The 18,832-nt window shown below is 46.1% G+C and overlaps 1 protein-coding gene across 1 annotated transcript; it reads right to left on the bottom strand.

The window, feature by feature from the left end:
• Positions 1–847: 847 nt before the first annotated feature.
• galnt16 (UDP-N-acetyl-alpha-D-galactosamine:polypeptide N-acetylgalactosaminyltransferase 16) lies at positions 848–17,043 on the bottom strand. Its single transcript, XM_083683787.1, has 15 exons — positions 16,734–17,043; positions 12,460–12,641; positions 12,103–12,201; positions 11,768–11,835; positions 9,874–9,939; positions 8,750–8,871; positions 6,068–6,155; positions 5,797–5,881; positions 5,598–5,701; positions 5,064–5,190; positions 4,690–4,782; positions 4,495–4,578; positions 3,980–4,106; positions 3,746–3,862; positions 848–1,716 (listed from the first exon to the last, which is right to left on the bottom strand). Exons 1-15 carry the CDS (start codon positions 16,938–16,940, stop codon positions 1,573–1,575), a joined length of 1,713 nt encoding a protein of 570 aa, XP_083539913.1. The 5' UTR covers positions 16,941–17,043; the 3' UTR covers positions 848–1,572.
• Positions 17,044–18,832: the final 1,789 nt, after the last annotated feature.

Raw genomic sequence — 18,832 nt, 5'->3', positions numbered from 1 at the left:
CTCCCTCTAACTGTGTGTGGCTACACACTTACACACACGTTCACACGCACACACACACACACACACACACACACAAACACACACACACAAACACACACACACAAACACAAACACACACACACAAACACACAGAACAGTTTTTCTCAGCACACTTTTATATTGAATATAAGATGGGATAGAGATCAGCCCATGCAATTATTTGAAAATCCACAAAAGCCAACAGTAATTCTAAGTAATCGAAAATAATACTAAGCCCAATTTAGCAACAATGCATTCAAACATCTTTCATGTATAACATCATGATTTAGCTATATGACCACTCTAATCCTGTTGTAGTCATACTGAAGATTAATCTCCATTTGTCATAGTCGTGAAACATGGCAAAATGAAGAAAAAAATAACGTTTCTTCTATCATGATAACTGATTTATTCCAAAATACAACCTCTATGTGTTTCAGCCCTCTGCAGAAACAACATGTCAAGGTCAAGGAGCAAGTCTTCAAGGAGCAATGGTATTCACATGTCAACATTCTCAATTCGTTAGGTTAGCCTGCACTCTAGTGGTCACTTTGTGTAATGCAAGAAGAAATTTAACCCCATAACCCTCGAGGTGCTGAACTGTAACTGACCCTCTACTCCCCCTAAACATGTGTGTGTCTGGAGAGGTTTGAGAGCAGAGCAGAAGATACATTTCCATTGTAACAGATGGACTTATAAAACTATATGTATAAACTGCCATTCATGAGTATATTCACTCATTACAAGTATATGACATCCATTTTCAACTGCAGTTGCAGCATTTCTCAACAAAGTCTGATTGTACATCAATCACAGAGAACACTTTCTTTGTCTTCTTAGCATGTTTTATTTTTCAAACAACATATTGGGTACTTTACACAAAATCAGAGCTGATTTTTGCTTCAAATATTTACATAAAATCTTGAAGGAGAAAAAAAAAAAAAACATTCTTTGGGCTTGGCCATGCAAAACAATAAATAATGTTCCTGAAAGTGCTTTGCATGGGTTATTCAGCATCAAATAAACTGCTCAGTTGATCTCAGTTGGCTTTGGACTTCCTTGGCTTATGCTCAGTTTATCTGTCCCAAAACTAGGCCAGGAAAAAACAAGACAAAAACACACTGGGTCATTGTTTACTGTAGGTGCACAAAGGTACATGTTCTATAATATGTACACATTATTTGGAGGCAATGATCATCATTCCTACATAAGCAATTGACCAGGATAGAGACAGAAAATAAAAAGTGAGATGTGCAAGAGTTTTCATTTAAAAGCTTAGACAACCTAGAAGAACCACACCATCCTCGAGGATGAAGGACTGTACAGGTAAGACCTCTGAGGCTTCTCTCTCTTCAGGGTTGGTGCTTTCCGTTGGCGCTCTTGTCAGCCAGACACGTAGGACAAGTATTTCCAGTACACACCACAAAATATAGTTCTTTGTCACATTCTCCTCATTCCTCTCTCAGGCGACAGTGTGCAGACGTGATCCTCTGGGTCCTAGCACAGGGCCAGTCTCTGCTCATCCTCTCCCTCCCTCTCTCCACCCACCAGGGCTCAGGTGATTAGCTGTGGCTCCCAGGACTGGCTGGCCAGCTGAGGGCGACACGGAGTGATGGATAGAGGGCCGGCCGGGGGTTGACTGTCCAGACAGAGCCCACTGACCATGTGCTGCAAGGCAGGGCCCTTTGGCTTCCACTTCTGCATCAGGAGTAAGGGGGTAAGAGGAGAGAGCGGAGATCATCAAAACATATAATACATATAGACATATAATACACACATGATAAAACATAATAACTAGTTTTCTCAAAAAGAGAGGCAGAGAAGCAGGTGTTTCTCTTTTTGAGAAAATAATACAGTATATGAATCTAACATTCTCAGCCTTTACCACATACTGTATAGCAGGGGAGACTGGTGGAGGCAGAAATCAGAGGACAGGCTCATTGTAATGCAAGGAATGGACTAAGGAATGGTATCAAACACACATGCATTACAATGAGCCTGTCCCCCAATTTCTGCCTCCACCAGCCTCCCTTGCTGTATATCAACGCTAGACATCTGTATCTAAACAAAACTTAACGTACATCTACAAACAAAAGAGTAAAACTTTTAAGAAGTAACATCCTTTATTCAAAAGTAAATTGCCAAATGTGGCCTCATGTTAGGTCTGGGCCATTCTGGTATCTCAGCCCAGAAGGTTTAAGTTAAAACTGAGTAATGGATTCTGAGTCAGACCTGGATTAGAATAATCAGATGAGTGATTGTGTTGCACTATTTGGAATGGAAAGATATAGAACGTACAGCTGGAGAGCGTTGCGGCCTGCCATCTCACAGAAGACTCACTCCATCAACACATAAAACGACCAAATACTGAGCTTGATGAATAGCCATTTATCAAGCTTAATATTTGCCAGATTATGTTTACTTCCTATTCATCTTTATTCTGCTAGCAGAGTACAGAATGTACAGTATCTGTCACTCTAACGGTAACATTATTAGTTCTGCTGAGAAGGCGAAGTAAGGTTTCTTAGTGTTTGCAGCCAAAATAGCATTCACAATAAGTAATAAATAAGTCTGAACTTTAGCTAAATACTCCCCGGGGACCATTCACAGAGATATAAGAGTGGAAATGTCTGAGGTAGCTGCACCAGGAAGTTGAGACAAGGTTGAGGAGAGTAGACACAGATTGGCTTGACTATAAATGGACAGTATAAATCACCCGGCACAAAAGGGTTCAGGCCCATGGCTTGATGATAAATGTATAAAATCAGAACTTCAAATAACAACAGACTTTGACTGGGCCAAATAGAGCTGAGTAAAACCAGATGGAAGATTATTAATGAGAGGAGGTGTGTGAGGGGTAACCTTAACCATCTGAGAGGCAGAGATATGTGTGTGTGTGTGTGTGTGTGTGTGTGTGTGTGTGTGTGTGTGTGTGTGTGTGCGTGTGTGTGCGTGTGTGTGCGTGTGTGTGCGTGTGTGTGCGCGTGTGTGCGCGTGCGCGTGCGTGTGTGTGTGTGTGTGTGACGGTGGAAGAATGGGCAACAGAATTACAACATTTTTCCCACAGTTCCCAATGGGCTCAGGTCAAATACTCAGCTATACAATGTACTCTGAATGCTTTCCGCCAATTACAATGTGAATAACATTTTATTTCTCATAAACATCCAGAGACTGACATATAGGGTGAGACCCAGTCCCAGAGTTTAATTTCCATCCAAATATGTTTTTTGCACTTGTTAACCTCAGATGAATGTTCTATCATTTGGAGAAGAAATAAGATTGGGGCGGTACAAAAAAAATACTCTTTGGGGCAGAGGAGCCAAATTTCGCCCACAGCAAGAAAGTGCATTTATGGGAAGACTACCAAAGAACTCTCCAAGGATAAAGACGGGACCTTCGGGAGATGAGAGGATAGGCTGGCACACGTCCCATACACTCATACACACATGGTCTGAGTTAAAGTCTTGCATCAATGTCATAAATCAACTCTGGAGCCAGTTCACTTCCAGCAGGGATGGAGTGTACTACAATCATTGAGTGAAGCAGTGGGAGGGAGCACGGCAGGGAGGGGTTAGTATGAACTTATAGAACAGGTTATTTTAGCTGCAAAACTAGCCCTTATATCTCGGTCCAAAACCATAAAACCAAAAAGCCACTCTATGCCACGTCTCTCTTGGTCTTTCATCATCCACTGTCTGTCTGTCCGTCTGTCTGTCAGTCTGCTCACCTGTCTAGGCTCTTTCATGCTGCAGGTTTCCATTTTGACCTTTGACCCAGGGGTGAAAGCTGTGATGGCCAGACAGAGGCCCTGCTGGCGTATCAGAGGCTCCACCAGTTCCCATCTCTGCACAGGAGGGAGAGAATAATCATCAATCGTGACTTCACAGATTCACAACACCGAAACGCACATGTGCATTCCCATACGAGCAGCCCAGCCTCCCCCTCTGGGTTATATTCTGACCTGTGACTGAGGCCTGTTGGCTCCATTGCCCCTGCACTCTGCCAGGCCCAGGCTCTCCGTGCCGTAGGTCTCCAGACACAGCCCCCCCTGTCTCATCACACTGGACACTGCATCCTGCTCAGGGATCCTGGGGGAGGAAGAGGGAGAACCACAGAGACAGGGGAGCATGAGAGCGTGAGATTGTGAGAGAGGACGCCATGATGGATCGAAACAGATGGTTTGTGTTAATCTAGTAATTGAATCTGTTGCCAGGGAACATGCTCTACAACACTAATAATACCAACGACACAACCATATAAAACTGTAAAAGTAGCTGATGCTTTTATGAGTGCATACATTTTTCAATATATATTTAGTATATATGGTCCCAGCATCCCAGGTGAATCAAATTAATTGGAAACATGGCTAAATGTCTGCCTCTAAAACAAATTGTGTAATCCGTTTGCATCAGATTGAGGCAGTGGGACTGGAAATACAGAATGATTGAGTGGTTTTTCGAGTAGAGACGCTCTCACCTCAACTCAGGATACACGTTTTCCATATACCAACGGAAGGACTTGCAGTTCAGCTTGCGCCGCAGAGTCAGGCGGTCTGCAATGCTGCATGGGGGAGTGAGCGAGGGAGGCAGTGAAGAGAGAGAAGTGGAGGAATGGTTAGAGGACAGAAAAGTTGTCTCAGCCATGAATAGGCAGAGGAGATTGAGGACTGACCTGCCAAAGGCCTTGCCCTGAGCAGAGGGCCTTGCTGAGTAGTAGTACTGCTTATACTCATCCATCCACACCTCAGCCGCTCGCCGCGTGTTCCTGGGAACAACAACAAGCAACATCTAGTGTGTCTGTAAACATGTCAGGACAGCATTTAAATGTGCAACCGCGCACACACATACACACACACACACACACACACACAACCAGAACAGACAGACAGACAGACACACACACACACACACACACACGCACACACACACACACAACCAGAACAGACACACAGTAGTATTGTAGTATAGTAGCATATGATACAATAGTATGCAGGGAGGTATGGCAGGCCCTGTTCTCTGCTTGTAAAAACAGTTCAGTCCACTCACTTGATGTATGTAAGAGCATTGCCCTCTGGAAAGTCGTAGGGGTGGCGTTTCCTGAAGACATGGCCCACCCGACTGCAGGGGAGAATCTCCAGGCTTCCCCCACACATCCACACCCGGAAAGAGAGCTCTGGGGGACACCAGGGGAGGGAGTCACTGACAGTCATATGTTTCATCCACAAATACACACACCACATACACACACACACACACACACACACACACACACACACACACACACACAGACACACACACACACACACACAGTCTGATCTTCATTAGACCAATCTCATATTGGCAGCATTCACCTGTTACATCAGATGGTAAGATAAATCAGATGTCTGAGAGAAGGCGTGGGGATCATTTTAATGTCTGTTTTGATATAGTTTCCAAAGACATGTGCACCTGGGGTGCTGCTACTGTGCAGCCTTTAACCAATATCCTCCTCTGTCTGGTTCAAGTTCAAGATAAGACCTGCTCAACATCTTACTGTTCTCTTATCTAATTCAAATATGACAGTGAAGGCAGTGAACTCACCAAAGTTTTCTCCACCCCAGATATCCATGTGTGTGTCATACTGGCCCAGGTGGTTGAACCAGCTCTTATCCATGACAAAGATCCCACCAGCGATGACAGGAGTCCTTAAGACCAGAGAGGTCAGAGGTCAAAGGTTAGGCTACAGGTACAACAGGAGAAACTGGGGAGGAAGGAATGGAAGACATATAACTCACTCTACCTGATTGGCAGTGTGGGGTCACTCCTGGACATTTTCTGTTCAATAGGAATCTGCTCCCATTTGAAGTGTAAACTCCAGTCAAACCCTGATAAAGTAAAAAAAGAGAGAGGTGGGGGGATGTAAAGACATGATGGAGAGACAGAGAGAGAGAAAGAAGAAGGAGAAAGACAAAATGAAAGTTACTGCTGTGCTTGGTTGTGAGGCTGTGAGAACACAGCAGGTCCCCAGTTAGCCCCAGGTTGCATTCTGACACATTCTGTTGCATACTGACCTCCCCTCAGGTCTGCTGACGCTGCCAAGTAGGCAAAGTTGTCCAGGCTGATAACATCAATGATGGGGCTGACAACCCGTGTGTGATCCTGGAGATAAGAGAGGGATACAGGCATAGTTACGTAGCCTACTCACTGAGCCAGCACTGATGCGTGCTCAAATTAACACATCTTATTCCCATACACTACAGTATATTTTTCCAAAGAGGATGCAAGGTAATAGCACGTCACATATGTTCTGCAGGAGACTAGAACATTCTGTGCCCAAATAAGAGGTTCTGTCTAGAGTTGCTAAGCATGCAATCAGGGGTCGATCAGGGTAGAGAGGAATGGGTAACTGAGCCTGAAGAGTTAACAGTTGTGAAGCCTTGCCTATCGAGTAACATGAACCCTAGAGTAAACACATCAGGGAAGAGGAGTGGTGTTGATATAGTGTGTGGGTGTGTGTGTGTGTGTGTGTGTGTGTGTGGTGTGTGTGTGTGTGTGTGTGTGGTGTGTGTGTGTGTGTGTGTGTGTGTGTGTGTGTGTGTGTGTGTGTGTCAGTGTGTGTGTGTGTGCCTTACAATGACACTATCAACCTGTTTCCAATTAAAGTCACTGTTCTTTGCACAGTGATTGACCCCATGGTGAACTCAGTGCTCATTGCGTCAGTGAGTGCAGTGGGAGAGCCTGAAACATCACTTCGTTAAAGAGCTTTGGGAAGCGATACTCTCCACAGCTTTAAGCAATAATCATTTTATAGGGCTTGTAATGAGCCACTCTGATCACACAGAGAAGGAAAAGACAGTACATCTCCAAATGGATGTCTCTCTGTCTCTCATTTGAATTCCATTATCTCTGTAATAGCCAATATCTTAATGCTTCTCTGTCTTTGTTTTTCCGGCCTGCCTCACACAGTGATGTCAAATGGAGACACTGCAGCTTTTCAGAGACAGCGGACGGCGCTCTGAGCAAAGGTCATTTGTTTGTTTGTTTTTCTCAACCATGTGTCAGGTTCTTTCAGATCCTCCCCTGTGGGTGATTTGAGGTCAGACATATTAGGCTGGAGTTTATAGACCACGGTTACCACTCATCCTGAAGTTCTCCACACTGAGAGATGATCATGGAAGCTCACTGAGTCACAGACGCCCAAAGCAAAGTGTGAATGAGTTATAAGACAGAGGGGGAGGAGAGGGTGATGTAGATCCCGTAGGGGGAGGAGAGGGTGATGTAGATCCCGTAGGGGGAGGAGAGGGTGATGTAGATCCCGTAGGGGGAGGAGAGGGTGATGTAGATCCCGTAGGGGGAGGAGAGGGTGATGCAGATCCCGTAGGGGGAGGAGAGGGTGATGTAGATCCCGTAGGGGGAGGAGAGGGTGATGTATATCCCGTAGGGGGAGGAGAGGGTGATGTATATCCCGTAGGGGGAGGAGAGGGTGATGTATATCCCGTAGGGGGAGGAGAGGGTGATGTATATCCCGTAGGGGGAGGAGAGGGTGATGTATATCCCGTAGGGGGAGGAGAGGGTGATGTATATCCCGTAGGGGGAGGAGAGGGTGATGTATATCCCGTAGGGGGGAGGAGAGGGTGATGTATATCCCGTAGGGGGAGGAGAGGGTGATGTATATCCCATAGGGGGGAGGAGAGGGTGATGTATATCCCGTAGGGGGGAGGAGAGGGTGATGTATATCCCGTAGGGGGGAGGAGAGGGTGATGTATATCCCGTAGGGGGGAGGAGAGGGTGATGTATATCCCGTACTTGCAGATAAGGAAGAGTAAAAGAGAGGGAGATAACACTGTGAAGGTGGAAACGATGGGATGGGGTTGTTGAAGACCTGTCTTCCACCCTAGATTGAAGACCTGTCTTCCACCCTAGATTGAAGACCTGTCTTCCACCCTAGATTGAAGACCTGTCTTCCACCCTAGATTGAAGACCCATCTCCTCAGGCTACATCTTAACTGTCCCTCCTAAAGACCACTTCGTCCCCACTACCCCCCTGTACAAGTTTCTCTCCTGTAAAAAAAAGAGTAATTCTTCCTTCTTCTAGCATTGTGACTGCCAATAGCCCCTGGTCCTACCATAGATTACTTTCTCTTATGATAACGGATGGATAGATGATTCACTTACTTAAACAAATGTATTGGTTGTAAGTCGCTTTGGATAAAGGCGTCTGCTAAATGCCATGAATGTCAAATGTAAATGTTGAAGAGAACAGGTCGTAGCGTAGTCACGAGGGTGGAATGAGGGTAGGCGTACTGTACTGACAGGATGGGAAAGGTGTTGTTGGAGGAAGAGCAGAGAGGAAGAAACAGAGAAGGGGGCGGAGGGATAGAGGAAGAGGAGGAGACAGAGAAGGAGGCGGAGGGATAGTGGGAGAGGAGGAGAGAGCAGGAGGGGTTGCCTGTGATGGGGGATGGGGGAGTGGTTTTGGGGAGCAGCTGCTCAGCTGCAGTAACCTCCCAGGGGAGAGAGCCTGGGAGAGAGCCAGGGGGCAGATAGTCACGTAGTCTATTAGTCATTAGTGACAGATACCTCTCTCCATCAATGTGTGTGTGTGTGTGTGTGTGTGCGCGCGCGTGTGTGTGTGTGTGTGTGCGTGCGTGTGCGACTGTCTGCAATGCATGTGTGTGTTCACATGGGAGTGTTGAGTGTACGACGTGAGACTCAGTTGAGAGTGTGAACAATGCCTCCGTCGTGGCTCGTACCTCTTTGACTCTCTGGATCATGGGCTGGAGCCAGTCCGTGTTGACCTCACAGTGGCTGTCTAAGAATGTGAGGATGGAGGCAGAGGCGGCGCCAGCTCCTCGAACCCGCGACCGGATAAGACCTGGGAGGAGCACAGAGATAAGACAAGAGAATGGGAGAAGAGATAGCTAATCAGACAGGGGCAATGCTGACATGAAGACAGACATGCTGACATCAGTAGACTTTCCTTTTCTTTATCACTCTTTTATTCTTTTTTTTATTCTTTTCTTTTTTATTCTTTTTTTTTAATTCTTTCATAACATGAACCGCTCCTTGTTATTTTTTCAACAGCATGACGGTGGCCTCCTCTCTCCCTTTAGGCCTTGTCTGCCCTCCTGTCCACACTCACACTCTCTCCCTCCCCACTCACCCTCTCTCCCTCCCCACTCACCCTCTCTCCCTCCACACCCTCTCTCCCACCACACTCACACTCTCTCCCTCCCCACTTACCCTGTCTCCCTCCACACCCTCTCTCCCTCCACACCCTCTCTCCCTCCACACTCACCCTCTCTCCCTCCACACTCACCCTCTCTCCCTCCACACTCACCCTCTCTCCCTCCACACCTTCTCTCCCTCCACACCTTCTCTCCCTCCACACCCTCTCTCCCTCCACACTCACACTCTCTCCCTCCACACCCTCTCTCCCTCCACACCTTCTCTCCCTCCACACCTTCTCTCCCTCCACACCCTCTCTCCCTCCACACTCACACTCTCTCCCTCCACACCCTCTCTCCCTCCACACCTTCTCTCCCTCCACACCCTCTCTCCCTCCACACCTTCTCTCCCTCCACACCTTCTCTCCCTCCACACTCACCCTCTCTCCCTCCACACCTTCTCTCCCTCCACACTCACCCTCTCTCCCTCCACACCTTCTCTCCCTCCACACTCACCCTCTCTCCCTCCACACCTTCTCTCCCTCCACACTCACCCTCTCTCCCTCCCCACTCACCCTCTCTCCCTCCACACCTTCTCTCCCTCCACACTCACCCTCTCTCCCTCCCCACTCACCCTCTCTCCCTCCACACCCTCTCTCCCTCCCCACTCACCCTCTCTCCCTCCACACCTTCTCTCCCTCCACACTCACCCTCTCTCCGGCCGTTCCTCAGGCAGCGCACTTTTGGGATCTGAGAGAGCAGCTGGCAGTCCTCAGCTGGGAAGAGAATGTACATCATGATGTAAGAAAAAGAGAGCACACACACACACACACACACACACACACACACACACACACACACACACACACATAGACTAAATTATTGTAATTGTTAACTCACATCTTGGCACAGACTCAAAAACCATTGTTTGCTGAAAGAAGAGACCCAACCCAGGGGCTTAAGATTCACTTGTTGATTTAGTACATAACCACTGTTACATAAAGTACATAAATAATACAAATGTACTTGTTCTAAGTTCTAACATAAGCAATATTTGGAGTATCTGTAAACATGTCAGGACATAATTTAAACACACACATAAATACACACACACACACAAACACCCCAGAGACTGCAGGATTAGGAGCAGTGAGTGTGATCATACCTGGTCAGATCAAGCTCACATCTCTACAGTGACACAGCTTCACTGGACCCATGCTGAGAAGCAAAGGCTTCAGCACTGCTAATCCAGAGAGAGAAAATGTGTGTGTGTGTGTGTGTGTGTGTGTGTGTGTGTGTGTGTAAGGAGGAGACAGCTGGAGGGTGTGTAGGGGTGTGTGCGGGGAGGGGACAGATTCTCTGGATAATCACACAGGGATAGTCAGCCACAGATCACACATCAGGCAGATGTTGGATACTTGTATGGCCAGATTGTGTGTGTGCATGTGCGTGTGCGTGTGTGTGTGTGTGTGTGTGTGTGTGTGTGTGTGTGTGTGTGTGTGTGTGTGCGTTTGTTATGGACAGCAGGGTTGTATCTGCTGTATGTACGCATGAACTGTCTGTGTGCACAGGGAGCACAGGGAGGCCCATGTGTCTGGAGCATGTTGGTGTCACATGCTTAAGTCTCAGCAAAAATCAGCATCCTGTCCTGGATTGAGGACAGTGCATGGCGAGCATTAACAGAATCAGAGGGAGGCGGGACGATCCCTCTCCTGCCACTGATCTTCTGAGTCTGTACGGTATGACCCCCGCCAGGTCTGATTTCAGCCTGTCTGACTGGCCGGCCCGGACCCCTCTCCATGCGTCACGTGACCGTGCCTGATCATGTGAGAGGACGCCCCAGCTCAGTGTGGCCGCTGGCACGGAGCGACGACTCATTTGTTTGTGGAAACGAGCGAAAATAAACGATCCGTAAGCAACCCAATAGATCTCCTGCTGCTGCTGCTGCTGCTGCTGCTGCTGCTGCCACTGAGACTTCCAAGTAGGAGCCTGGGCCAGCTCTCCATGTGTGTTTGTGTGTGCGCGCGTGTGTGTGTGTGTGTGTGTGTGTGTGCATTGTGCGTGTGCGTGTGCGTGTGCGTCTGTGTGTGTGTGCGTGTGTGTCTGTGTGCACGTGTGCGCGTGTGTGTCTGTGTGCACGTGTGCGCATGTGTGTGTGTGTGTGTGTGTGTGTATGGTTAATGTTCGCCGTTGTGCTGGTTCCGTAGTGGAGGTGCATGTGGTCGTAATCAGAGAGAGTGGTGTGGATACTGTACAAAGTGAGCTCATATAATTCTTTTGGCTTATGAGGATGGAGGAAAATTACTGTAATACAATCATCCATGCATTATCTATATCCTGATCACTTGCAACAGAGAAAATCTATTCCTCATGCCCTCTTTGTTCACATGTAATTCCCAGTTCTCTGTAATACTGGATACATCCTCCAACAAAGTCTCTCTCTTGCGATCTAAATCTCTTTACAGTTTCTCATGAATTGCCTTATCACAATCTCCATGTCTCGCTGTGTGTTTCTTCATCTTTTCTGTCAAAAGAACACAGCGGGTGCGCAGATAAAGAACCAGCGCTGAACAGCTTGTGTCGATTTACAGAGCAGGAACTCACGGTCAGAGCTGAAGTCATCTATGAGGATAATCTCCTGTATCAGAGAGGAGGGACTCCGCATCAGGACACTGAGAGAGGGAGACAGAGATGAAGGGAGAGATTGAGGGAGAAATAATACAGTAATGAAGACAGTATTGATGTTAAACTAATGGTTAACTAATGCTAAACTCCACATGCTCATGGACTTGTCCATTCTCCACATGCTCATGGACTTGTCCATTCTCCACATGCTCATGGACTTGTCCGTTCTCCACATGCTCATGGACTTGTCCATTCTCCACATGCTCATGGACTTGTCCGTTCTCCACATGCTCATTGGACATCATGTTCCTTACCTTTTGATGGTGCGTAAGAGGGTGGAGCGTGCCTCATTGTGGAAGGTGATGATGATGCTCGTAGCGGGTAGATCAGAGTCATAATTCACTGATGCACACCTACAAAGAATGTGAATGTGAGAATCTATTGAGTAAAGGCATTCTCATTTATATGCAGGCTACTCCGCTTTTTGGCCATTAAGTCATTGCAAGTCTATCCCAGACCAGGTACACTGTATGAATCCGTTTACAGTGCAGTGTGTGTGTGTGTGTGTGTGTGTGTGTGTGTGTGTGTGTGTGTGTGTGTGTGTGTGTGGTGTGTGTGTGGTGTGTGTGTGTGTGTGTATGTGTGTCTGTTCATGTGTGTGCTCCAATTACCTGTAGTGTCGTGTGTCTCGGATGGCACGTTCACTGCCAAGGCGGTCACTCTCATGCAGGTTGAAGGCGTGGTCTCTGTAAGGGTCCTCCCCTGCCTTCAGCTGCTTGCCTGCCAGGTAGGCCTTCTCATCAAAGCTGCCCACCAACTGGCTCTGCTGCTCCGCCCGGGGAGACTGTGTCACCTGCAGGGGGCGGCACAGAGCACACACAGTGAGGTCAGAATACAGGAGGAGGACATGGGTTTACAGTTAGAGACCTCATTCACATACACCATATGAAACTCTCAAAGACGCTAGCTTCTATTAACCCTGTTTTGAATGCTACACCCATCCATCCATCTATCCATCCATCCATCCATCCATCCATCCATCCATCCATCCATCCATCCATCCATCCATCTATCCATCTATCCTTGCAAAGATTCTCAGGATTATGGGTTTTCCCGCCCACGTGACCTGACGAGGACAAACTCAGGGCCCAAGCATATTTGCGAATGAGGAGCAGTAACAGTGAGGGGCGTCACAGGTCACAGGTCACAGGTCACAGAATAGCTGAGTGGGAGGTTAGTGCAGGTGAGTGGGAGGTTAGTGCAGGTGATGAATATTTGAAGGAAGCGGGAGAGATGTGGTCGGAGTGATAGAGAGAATATAAGAGAGGATGGATGGAAAGAGGAGAGAGGAAAGAGAGAGAGAGAGAGAGAGAGAGAGAAAGAGAGAGCTGCATTGTTCAGTCCTGGGTTATTAATGGTCTGTTGGGGGAGAGGCTTAAAGAACTCCCAACCAGGTTTCAGGCACCAATGACCTCACTTTCCATTTCTCATGAGGAAGAGAAAAAAATCCAGACAGAAGCACGGAAGGCACTTCAATACTTAATCTACTGAATTAAATATGAGCTAACATTAGAAGTCCACTGAGTTTCTCGTATGAACCGGAGGGTGTCTTGAAATCACATCTGTCAGATTTCTTGATAATTAAGCATCTGCTTTTTTATTGCCTCTAACGTGTATTGTTGATATTCCACCTGAGGAAAGCCTGGGAAGTGTGTTGTACCTGACGCCAGCTACTCTGTGTGTGACATGATAATCATGAGGGTTTATTGGCTTGAACTTTGTCCTTAGTGAAATATACACTCACTGAGGACTTTATTAGGAACAGCTGTACACTTTATCATGGTGGAGGTGGTGTAATGGTGTGGGGAATGTTTTCTCGGCACACTTTGGGCCCGTTAATACCAATCAATCATCGCTTGAATGCCACAGCCTATTTGAGTATTGTTGCTGACCATGTGCATCCCTTCATGGCCACAATTTACCCATCTTCTAATGGCTACTTCCAGCATGATAATGCACCATGTCACAAAGCAAAAGTCGTCTCAAACTGGTTTCATGAACATGACAATGAGTTCAGTGTTTTTCAGTGGCCTTCCCAGTCACCGGATCTGAATCCAATAGAACACCTTTAGTATGTGGTAGAACGGGAGATTCACAGCTTGAAAGTGAACCTGAAAAATCTGCAGGAATTGCGTGGTGCAATCTATCATGGACCGGAATCTCAAAGGAATGTTTCCAACATCTTGTGGAATCAATGCCATGAAGAATTGAGGCTGTTTTGAGAGCAAAGGGAGGCCCTACCCAGTATTAGTATAGTGTTTCTAATAAAGTGCTCGGTGAGTGTATATACCTTTGTCCAAAAAGGTCACTCAAGCAAAAACACAAATGACTGATGGAAAAGTCTGCCTGCCAGCAGTCAATGCATACAAACACACATACTCCAAAACACACCCCAAGACAGACACATCATTCTCATTTAGGCTTTTAAGACAGCCAAAGCAAAAGTGTATGAGCACAGCAAAAGGGCAGAGATTGTGGGGGTTGCAAGCAAGAGCTCATGGAAATAAATATCAGCATTCCAAAAGGAATGCTTTCCCATAGCAAACAAAAGTCAAATTGCAGCACTGTTATGATAATATCACAGAATTTGATCTGTTGTCATGGTTACTGGAAGGCTGTAGACAATGTTTTGCCCACAGAATGAGAAATAAAGTAAGAAAGAAAGAAATACCCTAAAGTGGTTCCAGGCTTTGTGTACAACCTTTGTTTGCCTGTTGTGTCCTATTGGAGAGCAAAGCTGGTCTGGCAAGGCATACTGATTCAGGTCACATTACCAGGTTGAATTGCACTCTGATAACTCTAGCTTTGGGTAAATACGGGGTCTGGGTTGGGTGAATAAGGTGAATTAACCTGTTGTGAGGTGAATTATTACACAGACATGTGTAGCGCACTACGTCTACAATACAATATTCTCAGTTCAAACTGATGCATTGAACAAACTCAATTTAACTAAAAGAATACCGGTAATGAGGCATGTATAATAATGGCATAAGCATAACTTCAAAAGTCTTATAAATTAAGATTATCCAATTTAAAGATGGACATTCAAAAGTCTATGTTGGGAAAACAGTAGACATAAAGGTAACACCAACTAAACAAACTGACCATTGGGTTCATCTTGTCATGTAATGGCATAGGCTACTGTAGCTCAGAGCCATGGCTCTGGCCAAGACATTAGTCATCATGAATGATGTCATGAATCCTGGTTGTGGGGCACGATCCCGTTTCCATGGAGCCACACAGAGGTACAGAGGCACGTGGAGTGCGCTTCTTGTTCCACGCTTTGTTGTACAAGCTACTGTAGATGGAGGTCTATCCATTTATTTAATTAAAATTAAAATCTAGTTATCGGCTTCTTATTATTTTTCAAAGTAGTCCCAATTACGTTATTTCGCCTACATCTACAACAAATATATTTTTCCACATCTGCGTACAGATTATTTTAAATAAATTTGATGTGAGTTTGGTTGTTCTTTTTACAAACAGCGAGATCATTTAAATGTGTTCCATATGTTTGCTTGCTTATTTAACTAATTTGTCATTTCGATACCTACAGCATCCTCCTTTGATAGAGACCAGAACTAACCCTATAATACGCAGCTGTAGGTCTAACCTTCTTATCGTAAACTTTGAAATATTTAAAGACAAAAATTTGGCACGTCTGAAGTCAATCATGCATGCCACATCAGCGCGGGCAATCTAACGCGCGACCCCAAGCACAACTGAGTGGATTTCATTGATCTTGTTAAAAGTCTGGAGAGGTAAAGTGTTCCATGTCTTAAAGCATACGCACTTCCTTATCTTCCGTCGTTTACCAGCTTGAGCTTGGCCGTTGTAACAAATGTAGTGCTCCGTTTATGGATAGGATAAAACTATAGGCCGCAATATAAAGATATCATGGATATAGGAAAATAAAAAGCTCGGCCTAACATGTAGATGAACATGGGACTGAATAGAGCCCTATATCACAAAAGGACTATATCACACAAGGGTGAAGGTCAATAGTATATATAAGCAATGGGCTATTGTAAAAACATACAGGCCTATTGTAAAAAAAAAAAAAAAAAAAAAAAAAAAAAAAAAAGTAGGCTACTGTATATTGTAGGCTAATAACATTCTGCATGGTAAAATCTATGACGTGACCTGTCGTTACAATGGACTTAGCTATTGTGCATTCATGCCCATTTTAATGCTCCAGTAGCTAATCATATGTGCGTGGAATCATAGGCTACTTGTATGCCCTCATTCAAATTAAATGTTCCCTGCCTCTCTGACACAAAGCGCAAAAAACATGTCAGGCATGGACAGAGCACTAAGGCTATTGTAGACAAAGAAAACGCGCTTAATAGGGAAATAAGGCTATGTGCAAACGTTATTTCAGACCTATTTCTGTTCAGGCACCTTCTATCGTCTTTCCCAGAAAATAAAAATGAAATGGTTCCTGATTCCTGCCAACGCTTAGACGGACGGAGGAACGTTGCGCCCTCATCCTTCAGAGTCTTAAGGAAAGCCTCTTATGGGTAATTGAGGTCCTGCGAGGCGCCGACAGACGCACGACAGAACATGTAAATAACAACAGAAGTGATATAACAATATGTACATCGCGTGGATTATGTTACATGATGGCAATGGCATGCCACAATGCGTTGCGCACGTTGGCTACATTTAGGTTAATCGTCGCATTTCTTCATTGCGCCCAAATACAGTGGCATAGGCTCAGGGAGGCGGTGACCAGATAACACCTCCAGCTGTGCATCAGGACACAGATTACCGCACATCAACATGCAATACACACTTCCCTGCAGCTCGCCGCCTCCAGCACCGCAGTCTCCCTTCCCCCTATTATTGCTTATCTCTCTTCTGTTTGCCTCAACCTGTCGCTTACAATCAGCGGGATGGTCCTGTCGTCTCGATGGATCTCCAGTCGTCCAGCAGCTGCCTTCTGACCATGGCTCCTGCTGCCCGCGCCGCGGGGCTGCGACGGCGAGGACGGGGATGTGTGCGGTTTATTGTCCTGCCACAGGTAATAGAATGTACCCAAGATCCACGCAACGGTCAAAATTGCAATGGCGTTGGCCCGTATCCTGCGCATTGTGAGCCCATATGGAGGGCTACGGAGACAAGCCCAGATATCTGTGTTTTGGACACGAAGCGGGAGAGGTGCGTGCAGAAGGTGCTTCCCGGGTGATGGCTTGCGCCGCAGCAAACAGCCCCACTGGTTACAAGCGATTCTAATGGAGAGGTCCCTGTGCTGGGATTTGCGCACTGACAGAGCCACGGTCCTAGCGCCGAGAGATTTTGCTTTATCACAGGCGCGCAGTTCAGTCGGGCTTCATTACGCGTAGGCTTTGTGTATACAGCCTATATTTGTGACCACGCTAAACATAGAAAGATCTCAGATAAATGACAAAGAAGAAATCAAATGAATCATTACATTTATAAAATAAATTAGTCAAAGGACTTGAATGTCATTATTGTGAGAAAAACTACCTTCAAAATATGTTTGCTGCATGGACAACTAGGTCATTCTTGTGGATTTGCATAGTTGGCATTTTCGATTTCTGTACCATTCTGTGAATTACTCTATTAATTAAATATCACTCTCTACTTAGACCTATCACTTCACATTTATCAATGAGATAAGGAGACTCCCCACAAAATCCCCCTTATCATCACTCAAACGTCGATTTTGTTATGGTTAGTATACTAGGGCATCTCTGATACCAACCCAGCCTTCTAATAATTTATGCCCAAAAACCAGGCCCATAAATTGGAACACAGATTCAAGCACATAATGTATGGATGGTGACTACCGGCCATTCTGATTAGGAAAGCTAAATAGAGCAATTATTCTGCAGGCACACTGGAGCCTGGGTGCCTGTACTGAGAATTAGTAACTTATTCCTCTTTTGGAAAAATAGAGAAAAAGAAAAAACATAAAGTATGAAGTCATCTGCACTCCACCTAACTACAGTATATAGAGTAGTTTAATTCCACACAGCTGGCCTACCACACCATTAGAAATTGAGAATGCCAAGTTTTTCTAACATAAACATTGGCAACTTGATCCATTGGCGGAGGGAAGGGGGGGAAGGAGGAAGGGGGGGGCATAGCCATTGCATTTCGAAACACATCTGTCGTCTGAATACATATTTTCTATTTAGCTCGAAGCTAACTTATGAATCACTCCAACTAATTCAATGTTTTTAATTCAGGCATGATCACAGGTCTCAACCTACCCTTGTGTAACTGAAATCTCTCTGAAGCCTTGCGTTTCTCACTTGCTTGTTGAGTTTGGTGCAGTTAATCTCATTATACATGTAAGCCCGGAGCTCACTGTCCCGTCCCGACAAGAGCAGACGATGAACCACAGCCAAGAACTGGGGGGGGGGGGGGGGGGGGGGGGCATCTGGCTGAAGGGCAGGAGATATTTATTTGTATTCATTCAACCAGGGAAGACCTTGCTATTGAAAGCTATATGTTATCACCATTACCTCTGATGTGTAGCACAAAACGAAGACTGTACGAGGCTATTGATGGGAGACACAAAGGGGAAATGAGTGCTACATCTGGAGTTTCCCAACAGGTCTGCTGCTCATGTCAATAGTGGCTCTCCAGAGACACACAGGGGTAGACAAGGCCCCGCATTCCCCTGTCTGACACTGGGCTTCCAGCGGCCCCTCCCGATGACCATCACCAGCCCTTTAGTTCCACTGAGAAACACTGCTGGCATTTCAGACAACTATGCCAAAATGGTCATCTCCCAGAAAATGGGTAACAAAGGCATACATACACGTAGATCACTCAAAGTCAGCACACACGCACACAACCTCGAAAGCCTCTATGGAATTTCACTATGCTAATTGTGGAAACATAGCCAATGCCCCTTGGCTGTAACTATAGTCATCAGACTTGAATTTCTGGGATGTGCAAGAGTCTTGTGTGTGTGCTATGCAAACACTGGGCGGGGCAGGAATGCTCTGG

The sequence above is a fragment of the Argentina silus genome, assembly GCF_951799395.1.
Source record: "Argentina silus genome assembly, chromosome: 13".
NCBI lineage: Eukaryota > Metazoa > Chordata > Actinopteri > Argentiniformes > Argentinidae > Argentina > Argentina silus.
The sequence above is the reverse complement of the archived record's forward strand: the minus strand, read 5'-3'. Positions and strand labels throughout refer to the sequence as shown.

What these genes read in the sequence shown, in the direction of transcription:
- galnt16 (XM_083683787.1), bottom strand. Translation starts at nt 16,940, where the DNA reads ATGCGCAGGATACGGGCCAACGCCATTGCAATTTTGACCGTTGCGTGG. An exon ending in GACCCCACACTGCCAATCAG is followed by an intron (nt 5,702 to 5,796) that starts GTAGAGTGAGTT and finishes TCTGGTCTTAAG; the next exon opens with GACTCCTGTCATCGCTGGTG. An exon ending in CTGGGGTGGAGAAAACTTTG is followed by an intron (nt 5,191 to 5,597) that starts GTGAGTTCACTG and finishes GGTGTCCCCCAG; the next exon opens with AGCTCTCTTTCCGGGTGTGG.